This window comes from Poecilia latipinna, unplaced genomic scaffold (assembly GCF_001443285.1).
Source record: "Poecilia latipinna isolate Pla-1442-1.1 unplaced genomic scaffold, P_latipinna-1.0 Scaffold1283, whole genome shotgun sequence".
NCBI classification, from domain to species: domain Eukaryota; kingdom Metazoa; phylum Chordata; class Actinopteri; order Cyprinodontiformes; family Poeciliidae; genus Poecilia; species Poecilia latipinna.
This window is the reverse complement of record NW_015113899.1, coordinates 41133-67324: the sequence shown is the minus strand read 5'-3', so window position 1 is coordinate 67324 and position 26192 is coordinate 41133. Positions and strand designations below refer to the sequence as shown.

Here is a 26192-nt window from a genome sequence, read left to right as displayed (position 1 = left end):
TCCATAATCATCATGTTAATGTAATCAAGCTGAGCCCCATTAGGCAGCTTGTCTTTCCTTATGTTTCACTCGGACTCAGGTTGGCTTTGTGCTCAATCAACAGATCATTCATGCATATGTGACACATTTTAATAACCCACTTTAATGTACTTTATCAGGACTTGATGTGATGAATCAACACAAAGCAGTTAGTTAACTTTTTGTCATGAATGAAAAGCTGAAAAGTGTGGTGTGCACTTGTTTTCAGTCTTCTTGACTTAGTATTTATTGAAACTATTCGTCCTGCAATTACAGCTGTATTTTTTTTTTTACCAGCTTTCCATATATGAAACATGATATTTTTGCCCATTTTGAGTTGAATAGTAATAGAAGTTTTCCTGAAACGCAAAACATATTTTTCTGGTAATTATGTTGAAAAACCCAGTCGACAAAATTAGGGAAAGTTTTGGACCATTAAAGAGGCAGAATTACATAAAATATACTTATTTGAGCTTCACATCACGTTATAGTGTTATTACCAGATAAAAACCACACCTGCAGTGTTACCTTGATTCTTTCATGCATGTTTGAGAGATGCCCAATTGCAAATTGTTAAATCACACAGCAAAATTTCTTATAAATCATATTTGATATATATAGCATTTTTGTAACAACTGAAGTTAACATAGTTATTTGAGTGTGCTGTAAAATTCCATGGAAAACACTTAATGCTGCCCCTTTAAGACAAAGTTCTCTTCATCATATGAGGTTTTCTTGCTAAATTAGTAATGTAATTAAAGTAATTAAATTAGTAATGGGATTATTGCCTTAACAGTAACTATAACTCATCACCTAGTGATCTACATATATTGTTGTGTTTTTGTTTGTTTTTTTGTTTTTTTCTTTCAGCCATATTTGGAACACCTCAGTGTTTACAGTGAATCACCCACTCTGTCCTAGATCTTCACTATTTCCTCTCTCCACTCTAAAGTTTGCATCAGGTCCACAAAAGTTTCTGTAGCATTTTAGGATAATAAGGTGGTGGTTTAAAAAAAAAAAAAAAAAAAAAAAAAACGTTGATAAAGGAGCCCAAGAACAGAGCTGAGTCCAGCGGAACAGCATTGGATTTTCCATTACAGGTGAGACAACAGACAAAGCGTTGGAAAAAAAGTTCTGCTCAATAGACATAGTGACTGAACCCATTTGGACTGATCGGTGTTTCTGTTAGAGCGACTGCAGCTGATCTCTGTGGCCCGACGCTGGTTTTATAAATACGGAGACAGAAACTAATCACGTTGTCATGGGAAACAAAAGCAGGAGGAAGGGATTCATTTGTGACGCCTGTCAGTGTGTCACTAAAGTCTCTTGTTTTCAGGGGTACATCCTCACGGAGGCTATTTTGTTCACCTGCGCCAACAGCTAATGCAGTTAGCGCAGGATAATCAATCGCTTAATTACTGCTTAATTTCCTACGTGGCTCCACTTGAAAAGCAACTTGAAGACAAACATCCAGGCGCTGCTGTTTGACGTTCTGATGGCATATTTAAGACATTAGACCAGGGTTCCCAAAGTGGGGGGCCAGAAACCCCCAGGGGGTCATGAGACACCAAGTTGGGGGTCAAAAGATGATTTTCAGATTCATCATGATGTGACCCCTGCGGTGCATGGAGAGCAAAAATAGGAAAAAAAATCTAAAAGGATAACTACATCATTGGATAATTACATCTTAATTACATTAAGAGGTATATCTAAATATTTAGCTTAATGGGATATTTACTGGTATGTATCTAATTTAAAATATATATTTAAAAATACCTATTGAACTAAAACGAAAATAAGTCCATTTTAAAAAGCATATGATAATGTCTCTGCATTTATTAATAAATAAATATAGAATGATGGGGTGACCATAAAAACAAATAAATATTAGTTTATTTAAGACTTATCACTGAGCCACATACAATTATATTTATTTACTTATTTTATTTAAGATATGACGATTGAGAATAAATCTCATTTTTGACAGTTTAGTTTGACATTACTTAAACGTTCATTTTAAAACATACTGACATTTTCAAGCATTTATTTCTCCTAAAAAAAATTTCTTCTTAAACTAGAATAGCAGATGATTATAATACATCATGAAATGAAATGATTTCAGACTTCTGTAGGGCTTTAATAGGACACCCAAAGATGCTTTCCACACATGTATGGGGTGTCCTTTGAACTCCTGTTTTTAAAACCAAACTTAACCTACTCATTCTCCTTAATGCATTAAATCTGCCACATTAGTTACGTTTGGTTTTGAAACATAACTTTGACATGTCAGAGGAGTCACAGATCTCTGGAGCTGCATCCGTGAAGACTCACATTAGCAGTCTGTGCCTGTTCTAATCTCTGTACGGGAGGCAAATATTTGGACTGAAAACCTCCAGCTAGCATGACTCAGTGCTGAAAGGAGTCTGGAAGCGAAATGAAGTGACCTAAATATGAAAAGACAACTGCAGAAGTAGAGTGACCCAGTAATAAGTCCCACTTGATGACATGAGTTTCACCTTTTCCTGCTTTGAATGCAAGGTTTTTTTTTTGTTTTTTTTTTTTAGCATTACACTCTCTCCTTTTCCCCACGGCAGGTACACACAAAACGTATAAAGAAATACTTTTTCATGGTCTTGAACATTCACTAAAGACCAGTTCAAAGCACGGCCACATAATGTCGACCTATATTTTATGTGTTTGTGTATCTGAGTCGGAAACGCGCATGTATCCCTGGGCAACTAAAATGTATTTAAAATTTAACATATGACAGTCAACGTTAGTTAGTTTGTGTTGAGCAATCAGTATCCTACCTGAAGTAGACTGAGAATAGTTCGTAATGCTTGAAACCATTGTTGTTGTTTGTTAATCAGTCATTATTCAGGTTACTACGCTCATCTGTGTCCACTGTGGCTAAAACATCCCACTGATAATTGACCACTTCATGCTTCATAATCATAATCTCATCATTTCACAATATGTAGTTGTTCTGTCTGTATTAGCTGGATGCAGTCGGCAGCCTAAACATGAAAAGTAGTAGTAGAAAATGATTATTAAGTATTTCAGCGACTGGCTAAGAGAAAAACACAAAAATTAAGCACACTTATTTGTTGTAAAACAAGCTTTTTTTTCTAAATGCTGGCCTATCAGCTTCCGTTCCTTAATACAGAGCAGCTGATTGGACATGCAGCTTGTTGATGATGCCGCTGTCCTCTTTGTCTTTGATAAGAATTCAGTTTGCTCCACGGTCACTAGCTACGTTTCCATCCAATTGTAGAGCAAGTTTTGAGCAGATTTTTAAAATGTCCCAAAAAAAAGAGAGAAAATGCTAATTCGGCTTGTTTCTATCTACTGGTTTAGAGTGAATCAACTAAGCTATGCATAATGTTGACACTGGAATAAACAGTAAGTAGAGGATACAGGTTAGCATATAGTCCTCCCCTCTGAGTTGTTGAAGGTTTGGACTTTGAAATGTCTGAGTTTTGTGCCACTACTCCGGTGCAGACCCACCAATGGATGGAAACGTCAGAACTTATTCAGCAAATGTGTTTCTATCTCCTCTTTAGCACATTAACTGTTTTTCGGAAAAGCTAAAAACCACCTCAAGCTTGCGAAATTGAGGAAGTTATTCCACATTTCAACTTTTTCTAATGCGATGACTCAGAATCCACATTAGCCTCAGCATTTGATGCTTGAGGTGAAGGGCCTCATCTGCAGAGGTGAACTTTTATATTCAGGTTCTTATAACTAAGCAAAAAAGTAAACAAACAGAAATATTAAAATCGGCTTGGTGTAGTTTACATCACCTTTATAAATCGTTCATATCCCATGAATATTTCCCCATTTTTCCCACATTTCAACCAGGGATGTCCAAAGTGCGGCCAGAGGGCCATTTGCAGCACCTGGACTGATTTTGTGTGGCCCATGACTGCAGTTAAAACATGATACGAATTAGCCAACTAACACAGGGCAGCATTACAATGGAAAATATTTGGTACAACACAAATGCTTGCTGTTTAATAACCACACTTTCTTGCATTCTCTTTAATTTCACAGAACAGTGCACCCCATTCATTTGCGGCAAATAGCAGAAAATCACCAATTCTTAGAAAAAGCAACAAACAAAGCAGAACAACCAGTTACCCTCTGTCTCTTTCTCTGTGCTCATGATTTCCACTCCATTTCTCTCTTATGTCAGCCTATAATGTACTTAGCATTCATAAGTTGCTGTTCTTACGCATATTTCTCCATCCTTCCCAGCTGTGACAGGATCAGATGCCGTCTGAAACTGTGTCTTCAATGCCATGCTGTTTTATCTTTTTTTAAATGTGTGCACACATTTAAACATCTGACCTTGATTTAAAAAGCATATCAATACACGATCATTTTGCTCTGTCAGCTGAACACACAAGCTAGATTAAACAGAGACATAAAAATTCAGCAGATCTTGTGTGTCTCAAATGACCTGGATACTTAAGTGTCCCTGTGAGCATCCATGAGTGCTGTGCATGTGTTTATCCATCCCTGCGGCGGACACCAAGTGCGCCGGGTGCATCAGTGGGCTTCATTAATGCTAAAAGTCAGAGCTTTACTTCCTCACCCGTTTGTTCCGTTGTTCATTAACCTCGGTTCAATCGGCACGAGGCCGGTTGGCCATCTGGGATGTACCTCTGCCTCAAAGTCACCAGCCTCATAGTAAAAAGCTAACCTGAGCTCTTTATTATACAGTAGGTTGGTGTCACATTGAATTACAGTAAACTCTGTCAAAAGACCTTGTCAGTGCTTCTAATGTCTGACGCTTGCAAAAATTGTAAGCCAACCATTTTCTTGATAAAATTCACGAGTCGCAGGTGAGCAGCTTAGGCATGTCAGCCTAACCAAGGCTAACGCTAGCGCAATAGAGTTAGCTTTAATTAACAATAGCCAAGGCTAACAGTAGCCTCTTCAAGACTAATATATGCATACCCAAGGCTATTGCAAGCCTATACTATGCTTGTTGTCATGTTGAATTACAGTAAACTCAATGAAAAGAACACATCAGTGCTTCTGATGTTTGACGCTTACAGATATTGTAAGCCAACTATTTTTCTTGATAAAGTTTTCTTTAAAGAAAAAGGTTACGAGTCACAGGTGGCCAGCCTGTGCATGCAAGCTGTCAGCCTAACCAAGGCTAATGTTAGCAAATTCGAGGCTAACATTAGCCTATCCACGGCTAACACTAGCCTAGCCAAGGGTAACATTAGCCTATACAAGGCTAACACTAGCCTAGCCAAGGCTAACATTAGCCTATACAAGGCTAACACTAGCCTAGCCAAGGCTAACATTAGCCTATCCAAGGCTAACACTAGCCTAATCTTGGACTAGTGTTAAAAGCCTTTGATATGCAAAGTGACACACATATGCATATAAAAACCTAACATTAGCCTATCCAAGGCTAACAGTAGCTTATTAAAGGCTAACCTATCCACATCCAAGGCTAACGCTAGCCTATACATCCTAATGGACAGGAGGGCAGTTCAGAGCATGACCAATCTAGAAATGCTAGTCACTAGTCCTTCTCATTTCTCATTCGCTGGCCGTTCAGTTACTGATGTCTGCCTATAATTAATCAGCTCAGCTGCTAGCTTTGGAATGGATACAACCTACTGTCATGAGGAAGGAGTAGTGGTGTGCAATAGTCTTAATTTTGGCCCTTAAACTGCAGCATACTACAACAATCTCTTTCTATGGATCGCTTGCAGTTGTATATGTAAATCTGTATTATTGTTGAAATGCAGGCGAAGGCCACACAGAATCATTCTTATGGTCTCAAATGGGCCCGCCACCCACACTTTGAACACAGCTGCCGTAAAGGAAAGGGGGAAGTGAAACAAACATCACTACCTTCCAGCATCCCAGCAGCATTCTACAGAGACATTGTGTTGATGTTCTGAATTTCACATCCTCTCCCTAAACTTTTTGAACTGCTGCCATCAGAAAAACAGTAACGCAACATCAAAAACAGAACCGCCAGACTGCTGCAGAGCTTTCCGCCTCAGGCTGTTTGAATGCTAAGATTATGCGCTGTTTAACTGCCCTTAACTCCGATTTTTATACATTCTTTTTATCTCTTTATTATTATTTTTTATGTTATTATGCTGAATATCCCATAGGAATGCTGTCTCATCTGCTGTGCACTGTTACTTATGCAATAAATAGACAAGAGAGGTTGTGGTTTGAGTGAAGTAAAGACCTGAAAACACAGCAGTCAATATGTTTACACTCCTGTGATGTTTTCCACTTTGTTCTGTCCTCATTTTCCCATGAAAAATGTTGCCATGAAAACACATACAAATATTATATTCAACATTAGTTAGCATGTATTTTACTGATGAAACTTTATCAAGACCAGAGTCGAGGTTGCTGCAGAAACGGGTGAAGGAATTACAGAAAAAACGACGCCACGTTAGGGCCAGTGTGGATAGAAAAAAAAAGGAGTACATTTCTGAGAAAAAAAACTCTGAAATTTTGAGATTTCTAGAAAAAAAAATCTTGGAAATTTCATAGTTAGAAAAGTTAAAATTTGCAAGAAAAAAAATCAAATTCTGAGGTTAATCTCTGAAATTTTCTAGAAAAAAGCTAAGAAATCTCTGAGTTTGAAAAGTCAAAAATTTGTAAGAAGAAACTCAGACATTTCCAGGATGCTCATGCCTCATGCTGCCCTGTGCGGTTGCCAATGTCGCCCATATCAGAAACCGCCAGCGTGCGTATATTACTGTATGTTTTCTAACGTTTTTACGTGTGTGTGTGTCTCTTAACAGAACAGCACCAGCTGAATAACGCAGCCTACGGTGCGTTTGGACAGGGCCTTCCGCAGCCGCATAATAACCACAGCACACTGGGACTCAACAAGTACGCCTCCCTCAAAGCTGTGGGTAAGTGGCAAACACCCTCACACTCTCCAAATGATGCTGACTGCAACCGACACAGTAACCTTTACAGTAGTCTTAAGACAGCAGTACATGACCCGCATAAAGAAGAGGCTGCCTTTCCCTCTGGACACACCAGGCGTTGATCTTAAAGACTCAACTCTACATGTTGCCCATGGCATCATTTTTCCACTAATTATCAACGACAGGGATCTAAAATCTTGCTGTTTTTCCAAGTAGAAACTCCCCTTTTGGCGAGCATAGTAATTATTCTGTAGGAGAGGTTGTACCATTTTCTGATTTAGCCAGTCTGAGCAAAATACTTGCTGCTGTAGTTGTAGAGAAAATGTGGTTTTACAAAGGAGTGCTGAATGTAAATGATTTAAAAAATGTTTTCAAAAGCACTGAAAGTCTGTTGGCATTTGCAAAGCAGCCAATCCAGGAGCGCCATTTGTTTTACTTGGCGCTGATAGGCTGTACACCTAAAAGTTGTACTCTAAAAAAAGAAATGGATGCTAGCTTCTGGGGTAAGAAAGTTTCCACTGCGTGTATCGATTCATATTAAGGTATGTTTGGTGTTTGAACTATTAAAATAGGAAGTCATCAGCATTTTTAGAGACAGTCTCAAGTTTTTGTGAATTTCAGCTGTTCGTCGGTGGCTGTGGTCCATAACTCCACCATGAAAACTTCACAGGTTTACCACAAGGTCAGGTGATGCAAAGCTTAGAGAAATTACATAAAAGGGGAATTCAGATGTTTTACACCAAAATAATATTTATTCCAGTAGCTTTGTACTTTTTTTATGTAGCCAAATATTTTAGTTTATATTTAAAAATATCAACAGGGAAAATGGAAGCGACAGGGTTTACCACCACAATGATCAAACAGCTGTAATTAGAGGCTGTTATTAAAAATTAAAGCGTTTCTACAACATTTTAGCTTTTTTTCTTTAGAAAGGATGAGCCTTTAGATTCAACTTACGACATGAGACGCTTCAAAATCTGATTCATAAATGTCATTCCATTCAAGCAATAATCTAATTAGGTAGTAAAAGATGGTTCAAAATTGCTTTAAATGAAATAAAGCGGGTATTGTAATTAGACTTAGACTTGATGCAGGGATGACTGTGGAGTCTGGTTCATTTAAATGATCCGTCTCTCCTGCTTTAGAATGACAAATATTCACAGACAGTTTTTAGACTTATGATGGGGGGATTTATGAAACTGTGCGACACGCATATCTTCACGTTCATCGTCTCCGTTGCACTTTTCAGGAAGTCTGTCCTTCTTAGGCTGCCATATGCTGCCAAGGTCTCAGCAGAGGATGAGTAAAGCTGCTGGCTCACCTTTAGGGCAAACAGTTGAAAACCCTCAGATCTTTTTCAAACCTTTCCTCTCATCTTGACCTTCTTTTTCTTTTCTATTCTTTTTTTTTTTATTCCAATCCAGACTTCTTTATTTTCTGAAAAAACAAAATCAAACTCTGCTAGAGGAACTACGCTTTCATCTCCCCCTAAACAAATGATTTGAAAAGCAGGTGCAGACAAATAAAAAAACTTGACGAAAACCTCATTTTTGTGTTGGCAAACAAAAGTTTCGGCTCTGAGGGCGATGAAGCTAAGCGCATCGCGGATTAAGTGTGATTCAGAGATGGGTGTTCTTCCCAAGACAGACTGTGTTTTCACATGGACGGTACGTTTAGGGCTGCTTCCATATGACTCAGCGCTGAAACACACTGTGACAAATTCAACATGACTCCAAAGAATAAACAAGTTTAAAGGGGCCAAATAGAAGAAAAAAAAAGTTTTTCCACTGTTGGCCTAATTATCAAATGAAAATTCATTTGTTTCATTTGTTGCAGTTATTTAAGAATAATGTTCTTTCTGTGGGAAAAGCTAAGGCTGAGAATAATAATAAATATATATATAGAAATAAAAACACCATTCTTTATCCCCATTAGGAAAAAAAGATTAAAATTGTACCCAAGAAAATAACCTTGAAGCTAATGCTGTTTGTAGCATGCTAACGTTTGGGAAGATAAAACCACTACAGTCATGATAATGTTAAACTTAAACAATTTCATAATGTTTCGACTAGAAACTTTTTCAGTGAGGAGTTGATCTGAAAGTGAAATATTTCTTGTGTTTCCCTATGCAGCCGAAACCGCTTCCCGTAGCTACTATAAGAGCTTTCCTGTCATGGACTTCTCCAGTTACCAACCCGCAGCGCCTCCTGCCTTCCAGCCCTTGCAGCCTAAGGAGAAGTCCTACATCCACCAGCCTCTGCCTGGGCACCGCGACCTCCACACCCCTCTGTCCATCTCCATTCCGTCCAACCACCTGGAGCACTCGCGCCTCCCCAAGACCACCACGCACCCGTTCATCTCCAACTCGGCCTTCAAAGCCTGGGAGCCGGCCGCCCGCCACGTCCACAGACAGACCTCCGCTCCGGCGCACACCTCCTCCTCTCTGCACAGCTCCACCCGGAGACACGGCTACTCAACACGGCGGCAGCAGAGCATAGAGAACCTGCAAGAAGTGGTTAACCAGTCCTACGGAGGTATGTACGGAGGAGGAGGGCAGGGTCACCACGGCCACAGCCAGCACACTTCTCAACCCCCATACTACAACCACACCAGGCAGAAGAGCTACTCCACCCACAGCGCCACCGAGGTGACTGTCTGAGTGTTTCAGTGAGAGTGACCTACCACAATGCTAAACTCAAGAAAAACTTTGGAGCGAGCCAGGTACTGCACTTCCTTACAGTCCAACATGACCGGGGGTTAAGCAAGGACACGCCTTCCAATGTACATGAAAAAACAAGAGCTCAGATTTTCAATTAGTGGGAAAAAACCAGGAGACAGACTCATTGCTACTCAGGCTCCTCTCTGCTGCATTGGGCTTGTAGATGTTCAACCGCTGCAGTTTTGCTATATCACAGGATTACAGTTGATCAAGCCCTGTAGAGATCCGGTCTGGATAAAACCAATGTTTCTCTGTCTATAGTTTAGAAGTCGGAGCTTGGTTTTGTCCACAAACATGTTTTTATTTTTAATGTTTTGGTTTTAATATGGATGTCAGAGGAGCAAATTCCAAACTTGTGTTAGCCAAGTAAAGGTTCTGGTAGCTAGCCCAGGTATGAGACTAAACCAACTAGTCACACTGTAATTAGTTCCTTAAATCCAAAAAAGAACCACATTTTAGGGAACTTATATTATGGTTTCTTGCCTGGAGTAAAGATAGTGAATCAGTAACACTGCTATGCAATCTGGCAGAGTTGGGAGTAGATGGAGCTCTAACTCCGGTGGAGTTAGCTGCCTAGCTAACCAGCTGATCATATTAAATCTGAGATTAAACAATGGGTTCTCATTTTACCAGAGTCTGGTACAGCCCAGAGCTTTGACACAAAAAACACAGAAACACCCAGTATATATTCATAACAGAAGAGGAAACGGCAAATTTTAGCATTTTTCTTTGTTTTTTAATGAAATATGCTATTTACATCAACATAAACCATGATGCAGAAAGATGTACTGTATCTCATCCAATGGATGAAGCATATAAAATTCAAAATTGGCTTACTATAATTGCTTTTTGTTTCTGTGTTTATAATAATGTGATCAGGTTGTCAAGCAAATCATTTGAAAAGCTAGCATACACGCCAATATTAGTACTAGCCTTTTTGCTAACTTGTTTGTCCAAAGAAATTCAAACTATCTGAGAAACTGGACAGTTTTTGTCATTAATAGTAGTTCTTAAATACAATTTTCATTCTTAAAATAAAGTAGTCTCCAGGTAGTTGAAGTAAATAAAGGTTTATTTCAGAAATAGTTACATAGTAAATTATAGTTAGCCTGTGTACAAACTGGCCTATGTTTTGGGCTTATGTATATAAAACTGCTCCTTTGAGTTTTATAATTCAAACATGGTGTTTATTTTATGCATTTTCAATAAATATAGGGGGCAATAGAATAAGGAATCATGCACCTGAATTATGAATTATGTCATATTTAGTCACTTAATCACAGCCTTCAGTGTAGTTTATGTGGTTTTATGTAATAGAACAACATAATGGGTACAGTTAGAAGGAAATGTTATAGCTTTTTTAAATTTATATCTATATTTTTTTACAAATAAGAATATAACAAGTAAATTTTTGGCCACTTTACACAGACACCCCAAAATAAAATCCTGCGCAATCAACTCAACTCCCCTGAGAAGTCCTCTTTTGTTTCCAATTTAATCTCAGAATAAAAAAAAATAAAAAAAGCGTTTTCTGATTCCAGGTGAACTAAGCTGGTAGAAACGGCCCAGAAGACCTGCAGCTGTAACTGCAGCCAGGTTCTAACAGGCAGCGACTCAAAGCTTCAGAGTGTGAATACTTCTGCAAGGCATTGAAGTGACAACTTCCTTTAACCAACAAGGGTATTTTTTTTTCCTTTTTTTTCTTTCATGTCTCTTTTGTTGCACTGTTAAGAAACATAAAAATAGTAATAAAACGGTCAAATATACATTGATTCTTTAACTTAATAGATGCAAACAACTATTTTTGTTCAAATAGTGTAGAGGTTTATGCAACTTTAGACATGTTTTTAGCTTTGCTTTATGGGGCTGACTTCTGTCAAATTTTCACTTCATTCATGACCTTGAGTAAAAACAAAAAAAAATGAAAAAGAAGTAAAAAAAAAATCAGTGTGTAAGATAACGTTTCAGTCAGAAAAAAGAGCATTTTCCAAACTATGCGACTCGTCTAGTAAATAAAATGAGCATCCCGGAGTGATCGGAGTAAGTTTTGATTCTTTAGTGACGATTAAGAAGTTTGAAAATCTGCTCGTCCAATGAGGACAGTTTGTTGAAATTGTGTTGCTTATGGTTTAGAGAGATTTAAAAAACGGTGTATTGTACAGCTGAGGAGTTTCACTCACCCTTCTTTCAGTTTACCTCCAATCCGTCGCCCTTTTCCCAGATTTTCCACAATAAAACACACTTTGCATCCTTTGCAATCAGGCCAAGCGTACATGGACAGCTTCCCCTGGGTCACATTAACTCGATGGTGAGGACAATTCCACCGTCATGTCAGTTTCTATCAGCCTCCATCCCAACAGGAGAGGGGTGGGGGGACAGCGAAGGAGCCAGTGGCTAAAACTCTTTTGAAAGAGGAAATAAAGGAGGTAGAGAGTAGAGGAAAATAGAACAACAAAACGTACATTGCTACGTGTTTTCCTTCCTCGGAGGGGGAAAGGAAAGGAAGTCGGTGTAGATGTGGGTCTTTCACTCCTGAACTGTCTGAGTCATAACTCCGAGTGTGTAGATGCCTGTGTGTGATTTCTGACCCGCGGGTTGTTATTCCAGACCTGGAGGATTTGACATCTTTTATTTGATGCGGCCTGGATTTCAAAGGACGTTGTACGCAGCTGTTGCTAGGTTCACGCAGCAGCTAATGGAATCCCTCGACTGGACTTCACAGCGGACGAAACCCGCAGGAACCGTTGCAGTGTTCGGCACATCCATCCAGGAATGCTTCCCATGAGATTCGGTAATGAGATTTCTGTTGTTTTTTCTGGCAGATTTTCATTTTGTTTTTTGTTTTGTTTTTATAAAACAGTGATTCTTTTGCGTTGGTTCTGAGTTTTGGAATTAGGTAAAAACAATTCAGGTGAGACGCAACATGAAAAAAAGAGTCTGAATTGTTAATTATCAACTCCTGGGTAAGACGTTGAAAGAGGATTAGAATGAATTATTCTGCTATTGTAGCAGCATAATCTCACTGAAATATTTAGGAAAAAATCCAACCATTGATTTAAATTCATTTATTTATTTCAAGAAATAATTATTTTCAGAAATATCACTTGGGGTCACCAAGTCTTCACGACAGCCATACCTACCATCACAAACATGAACACAGAGTTTACTGAAAAAGTGAACTGGGACTGGGTGGCAGCATGAATGCTGTTTTGTTCTAAGCTGAGCCAACCGGATTTACAAGTACTTTTTAACTGTAGAGCAGCAGGTAATTGAAGATGTTAGCAAAATTTTTCACATGCGGATACAAGAACCTAACTTGGTAAAGATGTTCCCAGGGGCTTGTTTTTAAAAAAACAAAACTGAAAAACTGTGAGCAACTGAAAAAAATTAACAAAGCAGCCATTTTTCAAGATGACAAACCGCTAAACACATAAAAATATTAGCAGAAACTAACCCTATACTACTAAACACAAAAATACTAGCAGAAGCTAATGCTAAACTGCCAAACCCTCAAAAATATTAGTGGTAGATGAAGTTGGTCTCTTTAACACATAAAAAATGATCAATAGCTAACGCTAACCATTAAGACAACTGTCATTCTGTCTGTCGCACATCTTCATCTCCTTCCAGCTGACGACTAGAATCACATATGACTTGTGAAAAATATTAAAGGGCATAATCTGACTCTAAAAACAGTAATAACATGTATCTAAAAGATGCCTCAACAATCTGATGATTAAAAAAGGGGAATATTTTTAGTCATCCTTATTGGCCTAAACCCAGAAATGATTCGCCTGATTTATTGGTAAAAACCCAGTGCATGTTTCAATGTGGATCCGTTCTTGTCCAAACTGAAATCCAGATCCTGTTTCATTCCTCACATCATCCAATCAGAATCTCATCTTCATCTTAATGGTTCAAAACAGCTTACTGCAGGTTTGAAGTATTTTCAAAAACTCCTATATTCCATGTTTTTTGATGATTTGGTTGCTTTTTACCACTAGTTGTAATCACTGGAGTATTTATAAGTGCTGTGACAGAAAATAAATCAAACTCTTGTTTATCTTTCTCTGCATCCCATTTTTCTGAGCATCGATGCAGGAGTTCTGTGTATGTTTCCTGTTTATTAATGCTCTAAAAATTGTCTTAGCATCCTTCCCAGTTTCAGGGAGAAATGTTTTCTATCACTGTAAAAAAAAAAAAAAAAAAAAAAACATTTTTGTATCTGCTTTGGTAAACTCATTAACCTGTTTGTTGTGTGTTTATAAAAAAAATCTTTACCATGTGTGTAGATTACAATTTCTTTTATGCACATTGTCCTTTGTTGTTTGAGGAAGTGCATCAAATTAGAACAATCCTGCTATTTATAATCACTGTTTATGTAAAGGTATTCCTTTCTTTTATAAGGGCTGTAAACAAGTATCTGTAACTGCAGTAACATTACTCCATGTCAGGCTCAGAATGACTGTTCATTGACGAGTGGTGTAACTTTCTTATGTGCAATTTTGTGAAAAATGAAAATATTTATAGAACAGAGGAAAACGGGACAAATGTAAACGGTATTAATGTTCCTGTTCAAAATATAACAGATTTTGAACAGACCTGCAGAAGATCCATATTTGCATCCGTTTTTGTGAACTTGCAGGCTTTGCCATGTGAAAGCTTGCTTCCAAGACTTTGAAGCTAATCTACTGTAGCATAATTTAAAAAAAAATACATGACAGATAAATGTTAATTGTGTTATATAAATGCAAAACATCAATACAGCACATTGGTGTGACAATATGCAGAAAAGGGTGTACATATATATATTGTATTCATCTGTACTTCTTACAACTAATTTATACCCAAAATGTTCTTTATAAGACTTTGTTTAGAAATGGATGCCACTTTTAAAGATGAAATAGTAAAGACTGTATAATATATGTGAGGCTTTGTCTATTTTATTTTTATGTTAAATGTTTTTAAAAGGTTTTGTTGAGGGGTTATAACTTATTAATATCGTGCTTTCTGTTGTATTATGTACTATGATACACTGGAATATGCATTTACAATCCCTGAACAAAGTTCCTACATATTAAGTTTGACTGTGGAGCCATCTTGTGGTCATTTTTCGTACTACATGGACACAAAATTCACGTAATGCAGTGAAACGGAATGTTTTTCTCAACATAAAAGGAAGACGGAGAGCTTTTAGCAGAGACTTTAATAGTTCAGAATCAGAGCTTCATTTTCAAACATTTAACAAAACCCATATTGCGAAAGAGATACTTTAGCATCATTTTAGAATACGTTTCACTTACACAACTTCACACTTAAAATTGGGATTAATAACATTTAAATAAGATAAAACATGTAAAGCCTGTTCTTTTCATCCTTACAGCCTTCTGTAGGTATTGTATACTTAATCTTTAATATATATATTTTTTTCATTTACAGTGACCTGCACACAATTTATAGTCGTAATCGAAAAATTAAAGCTATGATTAGGATCTAAACAAGAGTCCAAAAGAAAAAACTACTTCAGATGAACTTGATGTTGTTTCAACTGCATTGATAAGGCCTCTTCGTACAAATACCTGATTCTGGTACTTAGTGCATAAAAACATTATGTGCTAATAATAAAAATCCAAATGTAGCAAATCAGAGGTATGTAGCAGATTGGTCCAGAAGTTTTCAGAAAAAAAAGCAAAAAACGATGTTACTAAATGACATGAGGTTCAAATATGATGTCTGATTTTTAAAGTGCTTTTTAAATACATTTTAAAGATACCTTAAAATTGGTAAAAACAGGTTTCCTAGACAATGTTATAAAAAGCCAGCAGAACAGTTTTGACTAAGCTATTTTCCCCAGTGAGGGTAACCCTTGCATTTGAGCTTTAGGAATAAAATGAAAATAATACCACAACCTGAGCAGTAAAGAACTTCATAGATTTTTAATTTATACTTATAAGAAGCTAAAAAACAAACTGTCCTCATAAACTCTAAAGGGAAACCATTAGATAAAGTTGATTTTTAAACTGCTTCTTCACAATGTGTTTAAGTGGACCCGGTAGCTAGCTAGATACGTAGCTAGCTGTGTAGCTAAGCTAGCTAAGTTTTTTTACATTTTATTTTATTCGTAAGCTCAACATCCATGTTTCACCCATTTAGAGAGACAGAAAAAGGCCAACATTTAGTAACAGAAACTTTGTACTGCACTCGAAAGATAAATCCCGGTTATAGATTAAGTTCAATACATGGCAGGAAGATGTTTTATAAAAGTTTTTGATGTTAAAACCTCTACCTAACAAAGCACCTTAAGGAAATGCTCGACAAATCTCGTCTTTAATGAGACAATTTCAAAAATATTCTGCAGATTTTTGGCTGAGCAAGTGGAAGTAAGTTTATGAACAAAAGCTAACGTAAAGAGTGAAAATGTTTTTTTGTTTGTTTTTTGTCCACAGGCTTCGTTTGCAGGTAGTCCTAGCAATACACTTACATGCAGAAACAAACCTTGAAGGTGATTTTTTTTTTTTAAGTAGAGTAAAGGGCCCTGATGACAGCAGCTTCGCTGCAAATGTGACTGGTAGCAGAGGTTGCTGGCACAAAGGTTATCAAGTGTGTTCTTCTGTATGCATAGCTTTATTTATCGCTGTCCAGTGATGTTGTTTCCTCCTGGATTCACGGCCATGGAGTCCAAGAGTGGCCGGATGGCCTGGCCAAACGGACTGCAAAATGAACGCAGGGAGAGGGACACTGAAGTCAAAACGTATCAACAAATCCAAACAATCATTCGCTTAGAGAACTTTATAGTGCCTCTTGATTTTTTTCATTTTACAAAACACAAACTTTAATGCATTTTACTGGGACTTTCTGTGGCAAACAATAAGTCCATGATAGCTCTGGAGGAGGTAAGGAGACATACAGCTCAGGTAGAACAATCTGTTAAAGTTTGAGTTTGTTAAAAGAAGGATCAGAAGCTCCACTCCTGTTGGCTTTTTGGTTCAGTATTGTTTGAGATGAGCAAATCACCACTTCACTACTTTAATCCTCTACTTTCACTTTGCGCTTTATCACAATGCGTTCATGTGCTAGAATGGCCCAAAGTCCAGATCCAAATCTGATTCAGCATCTGTGATGAGACGCAAAAGCTTAACGTTCACAGATGCTCTCCAACAGCAAAGAATGTTAAGAAGTTGCGACAGCAATATTTGACAAACAAATTAGACATGGTTTACCCAGAGAGGAGGAGGTGAAAACTTACGTGGAGAGTATTTCAGATGGAAGGTCTGTGATGTACGACGGGATCTTTTTACCGGTGAGGAACTGCACCACGTCGTTGCTGAAGGTGTTGCAGTTGTGCTCAAACATGTTATACTTGTCGCCTCTTCGATGAGGGAGAATGAAGAGGAAAAACAATATTATATTTTGGGGAAATTGTAACTCAGCCAAGAAGAGAGAAAGGCGAGAAGGAAAAATGAAACATTTAATTAATAAATTAAAACAACAAAGACATTGACTTGGCAATGCACTGCAACAAGATACATTTCAAAACAGCTTTACTAAAAGTCATCCAGTAAAATTACTTATTTGTCCAAAACGATGGTGTCCTATTTTAATATGTCTTTTAGTAAATATGTTACACATTTTTTTAAAGGTTGATAATCGGCCAGAAAACTGCAACTAGTGCACCCCTAGGCTCGTGAAACCCCAGAGCGTGATGATGCCCCCGCCAGGTTTCCTTTGTGAAAAATGCAGCATTTGGAATCCTAGCCTAAAACGTCCAGCTTCGTCACGCCAGGTCAAAATACATTCTTGCGCGAGGTTTCATGAGATTTCAGCCAAGTCTGGATGTTTTCTTTGAGAGGAAGGAAATCTGCAACCCTTATTACGTCTACCCTTGTACCCTATTTTCTCCTGCCTTCACTGTGCCGTGGTGAATACAGTTGATAGTGTTGTGGAGTAATTTTGTACCCTTCTCCTGACTGATATCTTTGCAATCTGTGGTTTTAGCTAAAAGTTTCAAATGAGAAGATTTGCAGAACAGATTGGCAGATGTAAACTAAGAAAGCTGCATCAACTAGACGGGTTTAAGGGCGTCCAATCAGGTTATCACAGGGTTTTTTCTATATCATTCTCCTATTCTAACCAGATTGAGGTCCACTGTGTGTACTTAAATGTCAGCTGCTACGTCTTTACCTGTACTCTGACTCAGCCAGCGAGTCCAGATACTCCTGAAACAAATCTTCATTCACCTCGGTGTAACCCAAATCCACTATTGAGTTCGGCTGGCCCAGTATAGTGCCACACTGACAGAAAAGAGAACACACATTTCAAACGTTTAGTGGACGCCGAGCTGGGAAACAAACACAAGTTTCGATCCATTACTGAAAATATGGAGATGATTCTTACAGGTAGGCAGTTGTTGATTCCTGCTCCACCAAAGAAAAACTCTTTTCCGTGGACAACAACACCTGTGTGCCTGGAAACAAAAAAAAGAAGCAAAAACACGTCTTGTTACCAAATGAAAGGTTGGATAACAAGCTGTCATTCAAGAAATATACTCACCATATGCCGTCCAACTGTCTCCCTGTGAAGATGAACACATACAGTATATCAGTAATGTATAAGATTATATAGCTTTAGGCTCATTCTCGATCGTTTTCAGCGTATTTCATAACAAGGAAGAAAGTCACAAACGTACCTAGCATAACAGGACTCAGCTGGCGAGCCATTCCCCCGGACAGGTCGTAAATGAACAGTTTCACCGGGAAAGAGTTGTTTTGGGCCATGGTGCAACAAGGAGTCCTTTCCAACTGAAACCAACGGCGAAGTTGCCTGACTGACTCGACAAAAGTTGACCTCCGGCTAGCTAGCTAGCAACAGAATACGAAAAGTGGAAGCAGTGTTATAGGAATAACGACGAGGTGCAGACTTATCTTTCAGGAAAAAAAAAAAAAAAGGAAAATTGAGTTAAATCCAGCCTGAGATTGATGGGCGAAGACAGTCAGTGCTGTGTCACTGTCTTAATGTAATCATAACATGACTGTCAAAAAGTGCCTCCGCATTCTGCACAATAAACTCCATCCCCTTCATTGTGATTGGTCAAGAACCGAGTCTTCTTTAACGTGAATGGAGGGCTGGCAGTGCCAAAACACAATGCCCTTTAGCCCCCATACAACCCTGGACCAGCCCTGATGACGATGATTTCAGTCTTACGCTGTGTACTGTATATGTCCAAATATTTTCATATAAAGACTTATTTTTTATGTGTAAAACAGTTACATGTGAACTAGAACGTGTGAGTTATTAAACTACTTTATTTACTAATCTGTAATTTACATAAAAATATTGTACACAAAAAACAACGTGCAAGAAAATGTGCCAACATTTGAAATTAAAAGGAAAAACCCAAGAGGACAATTTGGCATCTCCTCTTTGTTTGCTTCCCAATGTGAGTGTAGACTTTAGATATCCATAAAGAAGTCCAGATTAATAAAGATTGTAACAGGGTAGATTTAGTAAGTAATAGAATTAAGAGTTTATGTAAACCTGTCTTGTTATATAGCTCAAAGGATTTCTATTTTGTCTTTCTTGTCCAAAAACCATTCTCAACTATGACATTTTTTTTAGACTTACACAAGTTAAAGTAAAGTTTAGGTTTATGTCTTAACCTGCTAATAAAGGCATTGAGGGAAATGATGAGCAGATCATCTAGCTAAATTGTATTTGGAAAAAGTTAGAATTATGGAAATTGCCTTTAGTAAATCTGAAATAAAATTTATTATCAAGTACCAAGTTAAATCTGGATGACAGCAGCTTTGGGAGGAAGGAACTAAAGATCAATATTTGTTTTGCACACAGAAGAAAGTAGGGAGAATTGAAACAATTGAAGGAAGTTGAAAAGAACAAGCAGCGATTACAAAGTTACAGCTACAACATGCAAGGTTGTAGCCAACATTGAGGGTAATCATTCAATAGGTAAATGTGGCATGGACAGTAAAACATAAAATTTAATGTGAACAACATAGTGTGTGTGGAGAGAGATTTAAAACAAGAATTAAAGAAATATTAGGGCATTGGTTGAACATAAAAAGATAAAGAAAATATTTATTACATTTCTAAAGGAAATGGGAATACATATTCAAGAATATAGTTTAATTAGGTAAGACGGATACTCTGGTTTACACTCCAGCACAGTAGATGGCGATAATACAAAAACAAAAAACAAGAAGAAAAAGATGTTTTGGCACCACTTCGCTTCCATACTGGCGCGTTCACGTACCTGATCTCCCATTGAAACTAGCCTGGACTTGTAAGTTGTGGAGCGCGGTAAGTGATGAGTACCACTGAGTATCTCTTATTCTTGTGTTTATTTTAGTTGATATAGTTTATACGCATCACTAGGGAGACGAAAGCGTCATTAAAGGAGGTGGAAGTTACCAGTTTATTAACATAGATTGGTTACGTTAAGCTAGCTAGCTAGCGTTATTGTTAGGCTTAAGTTGGTTTTATTTTAGTGGTAAAAATGGCACTAAGTAAATTTTAGCTGATTTCTAACTTGCGTGTAGTGTCAACGTGCGTATTGGAGAGTTTCGCTTAACACTTTGCTGCACAACAGTTGAAGCATTGGAATGGATTTGTGAATACGAAGTTTCTGCGTAAGCAACGTTGCTTACGTACGAAGCATGGGTGAATAATGTCTTGTTGAAATGACTGCATCCTGGTGCAGAGCTGAAAGCTGGCCAGATGGCGGAGTGGAACGCTTTCTACCAGAATGAGGACGAGGAGCAAGAACAAGAGGAAGCGGAGCTGTCTGGAGGTAAAACCGGGCCACGTCCATGTCTGAGCCAGCTGCCTGCCATCACTCTGATATGTCCAGATCCATACCTGAGTCCAGTGAACTAATCGTCTTGATTTAAACAACAACAAAAACAGATTGACGTAGGTTAATATGGTGGAAATGGTCATCAGAAAATGGGTCACTATTAAGGCATAAAGTTCTGCAGCAGCAAATTCCTAAGGTACTACACCATCACTTGTGCCAAATTCTGATTTGAATGTTGTAGCTGAAGTGAATAGACCAGACAACATTATTCCAATTTTGTTATGATCAAATATTTTTAAGTTGTGAATTTCATCTCTTTAGCTGATGGAGAGAGACCCAGTGTGCTCTTCTGCTGCTGTAGTTCATATTTAGCTTAAGAGATTATATTCTGTGCACCTTGCTTGTGACAAACGGTTATTCTTTGATATACCTCCAGACTGCACATATGTGTGTTGTGCCACACAGTAGCATATTTGACATTCCCCAACATATAGCTCTAACTTAAAGCGCAGTCTTTCCTCAGGCACGCACTTTCCATACTTCCATCCACCCCTCTCTTGAAAATAAGTTCGAGATTCTACAATCACAAGGTCATGGTGACATCACAAAATGCCACTAATCAATCTAGCATTTTGGCTTTTTTTATTAAGTTTCTCTTTTTAAAGTGTTTATTCGTGTTCTTTATGATGACAGCACCCTGGATTTTAGAAAAGTTGAAGGCAAAATATTGCAAACCAAAGCACGTGTCTGTCTATGACAGGAGATTACAAAGTGTCAGGCAGAGACAGCCTGGTCTTCTTGGTCGACGCTTCAAAGGAAATGTTCGTCAAAGGCGAAGATGGACAACCCTCTAACTTTGACATGACCATGCAGGTAAGAACTTCAGCTTTTTTTCATCCTGTTGATATTCTGTTACTTCTGTATTCCCTTAAAACAACCAAAAACTCACATCTTTATGTGTTTTCAGTGAAACATTCTTGAAATCTTTTCAAATATTCAAGTTGCTGAGAAGAATTCATCCGCATCTCGTGTTGCCGTAGGTCGTGCGGAGCGTGTACACCAGTAAGATCATCAGCAGCCACCGGGACCTGGTGGCTCTGGTGTTTTACGGCACAGAGCAGAGCAAGAACCAGAGGAACTCATTCAAACACGTTTACGTGTACCACGATCTCGACGAACCAGGTCAGAGGTCGCACGGCGACGAAAAGGGGAAAGTTACAGCGTGAGACGTTAAACCTGTGCCCCTTCAGGTGCGGAGCGGGTTCAGGACGTGAATGCTCTGCGGGGCGAGAAAGGCGCGCAGCTGGCGGCGCAGACCCTGGGGAGCGGGGAGACGTCTCTGGGCGACGCCCTGTGGTGCTGCGCCAACCTGTACAGCGACATCAAGCTGCGGCTCTCGCACAAACGCCTCATGATCTTCACCTGCAGGGACGATCCACACGGGGGCGACAGCACCAGGGACCGACAGGCCCGCACCAAAGCCAGTGACCTGAAGGAGACCGGTCAGTTTGGAGAAAAAGCTGCCTGTGTTTATATGGTTAGAAAAATGTCTTCTGTCAAGAAATTACATTAGGTTGCTGACTTCCTTTAAAGGAACTATTCACATATCCATCAAATTGATGCCTAACTTTTATTTTATGTTCCTTGGTTTACTTGTTTACTTACAGGTATAAATCCCAAATAGCTTTGTTGTATCAGATATTGCCTTTGACTTAGCCATGGATTTTCCATTTCTCAACTTGAATTTTCATGTGTATTTTGACTTATTGTCACATTTTCCTCCAACGATCCCCTGGTAGAATTCATGGTGGATTCAAATTTACAGTATCTAGGTGTCTAAATATGCTAGGAAAACCCCCATAAGAACGTGCAGCTGGTAAATCAAAGCTGTTTTCTAAGTTCACAGCAGCATCTGACACACAAACAGTTTACAGTTTCTTGTTTGATCAGCCTGTCTGATCCGACCCGACTCCTCCGGGTGTTCTCAGGTGTTCTCATCGATTTAATGCACCTGATAAAACCGGGCGGCTTCGACGTGTCGCTCTTCTTCCGGGACATCGTGAGCCCGCCCGAGGACGACAGCGAGCTCGGCCTGCAGCTGGAGCCGTGCGACAAACTGGAGGACCTTCAGAAACGGGTCCGAGCCAGAGAGACCAAAAAGAGAGCCTTGGCCAGGTGACAGGAAAAAAAAAAGAAGTTTTTTTTTCTGTTTCTACACAGAAAAAACATCTGTCTCCATTTTGCCCTTTACTTGTACTAGATCAAATAGTAGCAGACTGGCAACTGTGTAGTATTAGTACAAATAGGACATAGACAGAACATAAGCTGCACTTCAAACCAGATATTTACATACACTGATGACTTTTCGTCATTATTCATTAAGCCAAAACTGTACAAAAAATTATATTAAAAAAAAAAGAAGGTAAAAACAACAAACAACAATTTTTTCTGTAAACCCAAAACTCTCAAGCGGCGTTCACACCCTGCCCGTCCCTGTGCTGTGTTGTTCAGGTTAAGCTTGACTCTTGGTGAGGGTCTAAACGTAGCGGTGGGTGTGTACGCAACTGCGGTGTCGGCTCGGAAACCCGCCTCCGTCAGACTGTACCGGGAAACCAACGAACCGGTGCGCAGCAAAACCCGCACCTTCCACACTCAGACCGGCAGTCTGCTGCTGCCCAGCGAGATAAAGAAGGCCCAGGTATGTGGCAGCTGGGTTTAAATATGAATGAACTTCTTTAAATGGAATTATTAGCATTGTTTAGCTGTAATGCTTAGGACCATTTCTGAAAGCCTGATGGGCTTTATATGGGCCAAAGCCCGGTCCCAAAAAATACGTTGTTCTTTACTTCACATGTTGTGTGCATTAGTAACATTTTCGGGCTATTTGTAATTTAGAATAATAATAAAAGAAACAAAGCTATGGCAGAAAGTAACATTTTATTTCAGCTCAAAGAAAATCCGATGTAAATAATTATTTTATTTTAGGTGTAAAGATGCAGTTAGTCAACGTGGGGCGTGGCGCTGCTCACCGCCTCGTCACCACTGTATCGAACTCAGCTCAGGTGGCATAGTGGCATGCTATGTATCTTTAATTGTGTTCTAAAAACAAAAGTTCTACAACTCACCCTAAAGAATCTGAGAAACGTTACTGCAGACATCAATTCCTTCAGATGTTTTCTTCCCCTCGGCATCTTCATCTTCTTTTAAACCACTTAAATACAATCCTTTGGTAAGCTAAATGCACGCTTCGCACTTTGAGCTCACATCACGGTAAATGACGACCACTAGGGGGCGTCAGCTGACCACAGTTTGGGAGAGACAGGTTGAGAGGTATGGCGTGAGTTAAGTTTTGGTTAAGGGTTCGGGTAAATGTCTGGGTTAGACATAAATGCAGTTATTAAAATGAATGGACAGGGTAAAATACGGGTAAAAATACTGACTTGTGTGTGTTGTAGGTGTACGGTAGGAAACAAATAGTGATGGAGAAGGATGAAGTGGATGCCATTAAGAAGTTTCACGACCCGGGACTGTTTCTGATCGGATTTAAGCCAATGGAAAAACTCAAACTGCATCATCACATCCGACCTTCTGTCTTCATCTACCCTGAGGAGGGCGAAGTGAAAGGTAGAACTGTGGATCTGTTCTGATATTTTACGTAGTTTAAAAGCTCCTCTTATCTTCTGTCTGCATTTAAGGGAGTAGACTTGACTCCTCAGACTAGCCAGCAGCAAACACATAGATACTTGATTGTGTTTTAAAATGCCACTATGTGTCTTGAATATACATAACACTGCCCCTTTAAAACTGTTTTGTTTTCTTTTTTTGCGTGTTTGTTGTTGTTTTGCTGCTCCAGGAAGTGCCTGTCTGTTCTCGGCCCTGTTGAAGAAGTGCATCGAGAGAAACGTCTTTGCTCTGTGTCGCTCCGTCTTCCGCCGAAACTACCCACCCAGATTTGTTGCCTTGGTGCCTCAGACGGAAGAAGTCGACGAAGGGAAGGTCCAGATCACACCTCCAGGTCAACAACCGTTGGCATTCTCGTATTTGCTGTGAATCTTGGTGGTTTTAGCATCGCAAGAACCCAAAAGATTAAACCTAGATCAGGAAATTGAAGTAATAAATGGAGTTTCTGATAGTGTTCATATTATGGTTTTTTTTTTTTCCTACGATGGATGTATGTCGACCTGCTCTCTGCTCCCTTCATCAGGTTTCAATGTCATCTACCTGCCGTATGCCGACGACCTGCGAACTCTCGATCCTCCTAGATGTCCGCCGGCCTCACAAACACAGGTTAACAAGATGAAGGAGATCATCCAGAAGCTCCGCTTCAAGTACAGGTCAGTTTATGAAGACGCAGATTTTAGAAAAATCCTCACATGTAAAATATATTTCTTACACTTCTGCTGTTAGCAAGCAGTTTTGCCAGATTCTAGTTTTCTCCCAGAACATTTGAGAAGCTTGGAGTATACAGAGGGAGGGAGCTGCCGGTAATCATGTCACCAGTGTGTTTTTTTTTGTTTGTTTGTTTGTTTGTTTGTTTTGCTGTTTTGAGTTTCAGAAGTCCATAATTTTCAAATTTTGTGCCTCCAAAATTTCTACGTTTTTTTTTTTTTTTTTTTTCTTTTTAATTTATTTTTATTGATTGCACTTTTTTCAGGGGGGAATTCATTTATATTAATTTATTTTGGTCTGTTTGCAGTGCCCTGGACATGCCGTTGTATAGATATGATGACATCACATTATACTTCCTTTCTTTATTCTATTTACTGTAGTCCTCTACATAAGCTGCTTCCTTCCTCCTCCATGTCATGCAGGAGTGATGCGTTCGAGAACCCAGTCCTGCAGCAGCACTTCAGGAACCTGGAAGCCCTGGCTCTGGACATGTTGGCTCCAGAGGACATCGAGGATCTCATCAGTAAGAAGCCGACTACTTTACTTTCTGTTCCCCACATTCAGTTCTTCTATCTCAACTCTCTAACCTTCTTTCTTCTTCATGTGTTTTTTTTTTCTTTCTTTTTTCTTTTCCCACACCTCAGTGCCTAAAGTGGACCAGATTGACCAGCGGCTCGGCCCTCTGGTGGACGAGTTTAAGGATCTGGTCTACCCTGCCGGGTACAACCCAGAGACCAAACCAGCTCCCAAACGGAAAACGGGTTAGACCCTCCATTCGGTTTCCGCCACCGTACTTCAGATCAGACGCCGTTTCCAGCCTGATCGTGTCTTTCTCTCTGCGTGCAGCCGACGGCGGAGCCGGGGCCGAGAAGAAGCCCAAAGTGGGGGCAACGGCGGATGAGCTGAAGGCCCACATGCAGAACGGCACTCTGGGAAAGCTGACTGTGACGGTGCTGAAGGAGGCCTGCAAGCAGTTTGGGATCAAAACCACCGGGACCAAGAAGCAGGATCTGATAGACGCTCTGAGCGAGCGACTGGGTTCATGAGGACGCTATCAGACGCTTTCAGATGTTCAGGGAGGTTGTTTTTTTTTTATGCGCTGGATTAGAGAAGTAGTGAAAGTTAAGTGGAAGAATAAGCTGAACGTCTTCACTTGTATTGTAAAAATCCCAGATCTTCTTTTCCAGGCGGAACCACTGACGCACGCCTGTAATTAAAAAGACAACTAGTGATGATTATTGATAACGTGTTGCATTAAAACGTTTCTTTATAAAAGCGACTCTTATTTTTTGTATTATTTCAAACTGAAAGAGATCGTAGGTCTCAG

At 39.2% G+C, this 26192-nt stretch overlaps 3 protein-coding genes across 6 annotated transcripts in view; 2 read left to right on the top strand and 1 right to left on the bottom strand.

The window, feature by feature from the left end:
- shisa8b (shisa family member 8b) overlaps positions 1–11577 on the top strand; it is a 28388-nt gene extending 16811 nt beyond the window's left edge. Inside the window, exons 4-6 of one of the 2 annotated variants that reach the window (XM_015054875.1) lie at positions 6816–6929; positions 9080–9481; positions 9561–11577. In XM_015054875.1, the coding sequence (XP_014910361.1) occupies positions 6816–6929; positions 9080–9481; positions 9561–9598 (554 nt within the window). In that variant the 3' untranslated portion in view covers positions 9599–11577. Of the gene's footprint in view, positions 1–6815; positions 6930–9079 lie in introns of both variants that reach the window. The other variant, XM_015054873.1, reaches the window with a different exon arrangement.
- A 3277-nt stretch (positions 11578–14854) lies between these two features.
- On the bottom strand, positions 14855–18740 carry desi1b (desumoylating isopeptidase 1b). Its single transcript, XM_015054880.1, has 6 exons — positions 18353–18740; positions 18217–18238; positions 18061–18130; positions 17848–17957; positions 16913–17035; positions 14855–16376 (listed from the first exon to the last, which is right to left on the bottom strand). Exons 1-6 carry the CDS (start codon positions 18438–18440, stop codon positions 16295–16297), a joined length of 495 nt encoding a protein of 164 aa, XP_014910366.1. The 5' UTR covers positions 18441–18740; the 3' UTR covers positions 14855–16294.
- A 1133-nt stretch (positions 18741–19873) lies between these two features.
- Positions 19874–26134, top strand: xrcc6 (X-ray repair complementing defective repair in Chinese hamster cells 6). Of its 3 annotated transcripts, XM_015054870.1 has the most exons (13): positions 19874–19980; positions 20381–20470; positions 21237–21349; positions 21517–21658; positions 21727–21978; positions 22465–22651; positions 22988–23174; positions 23932–24100; positions 24330–24491; positions 24681–24810; positions 25288–25388; positions 25510–25626; positions 25712–26134. In XM_015054870.1, exons 2-13 carry the CDS (start codon positions 20398–20400, stop codon positions 25909–25911), a joined length of 1833 nt encoding a protein of 610 aa, XP_014910356.1. In that variant the 5' UTR covers positions 19874–19980; positions 20381–20397; the 3' UTR covers positions 25912–26134. The 3 variants fall into 3 exon arrangements, with proteins under 3 accessions (XP_014910356.1, XP_014910357.1, XP_014910358.1); XM_015054871.1 differs by lacking the exon at positions 19874–19980 and having other exon boundaries at positions 20133–20470; XM_015054872.1 differs by lacking the exons at positions 19874–19980; positions 20381–20470 and adding an exon at positions 20487–20672.
- Positions 26135–26192: the final 58 nt, after the last annotated feature.

Bases quoted from the DNA above. Each gene is read 5' to 3' on its own strand.
- desi1b (XM_015054880.1), bottom strand. From the start codon at position 18,440: ATGGCCCAAAACAACTCTTTCCCGGTGAAACTGTTCATTTACGACCTG. The intron at 18,131-18,216 runs GTGAGTATATTT...TTTTGTTTCCAG, and splicing joins AGACAGTTGGACGGCATATG to GCACACAGGTGTTGTTGTCC. The intron at 17,958-18,060 runs GTAAGAATCATC...CTTTTCTGTCAG, and splicing joins GAATCAACAACTGCCTACCT to TGTGGCACTATACTGGGCCA.
- xrcc6 (XM_015054870.1), top strand. From the start codon at position 20,398: ATGGCGGAGTGGAACGCTTTCTACCAGAATGAGGACGAGGAGCAAGAA. The intron at 20,471-21,236 runs GTAAAACCGGGC...TGTCTATGACAG, and splicing joins GGAAGCGGAGCTGTCTGGAG to GAGATTACAAAGTGTCAGGC. The intron at 23,175-23,931 runs GTATGTGGCAGC...TGTGTGTTGTAG, and splicing joins GCGAGATAAAGAAGGCCCAG to GTGTACGGTAGGAAACAAAT.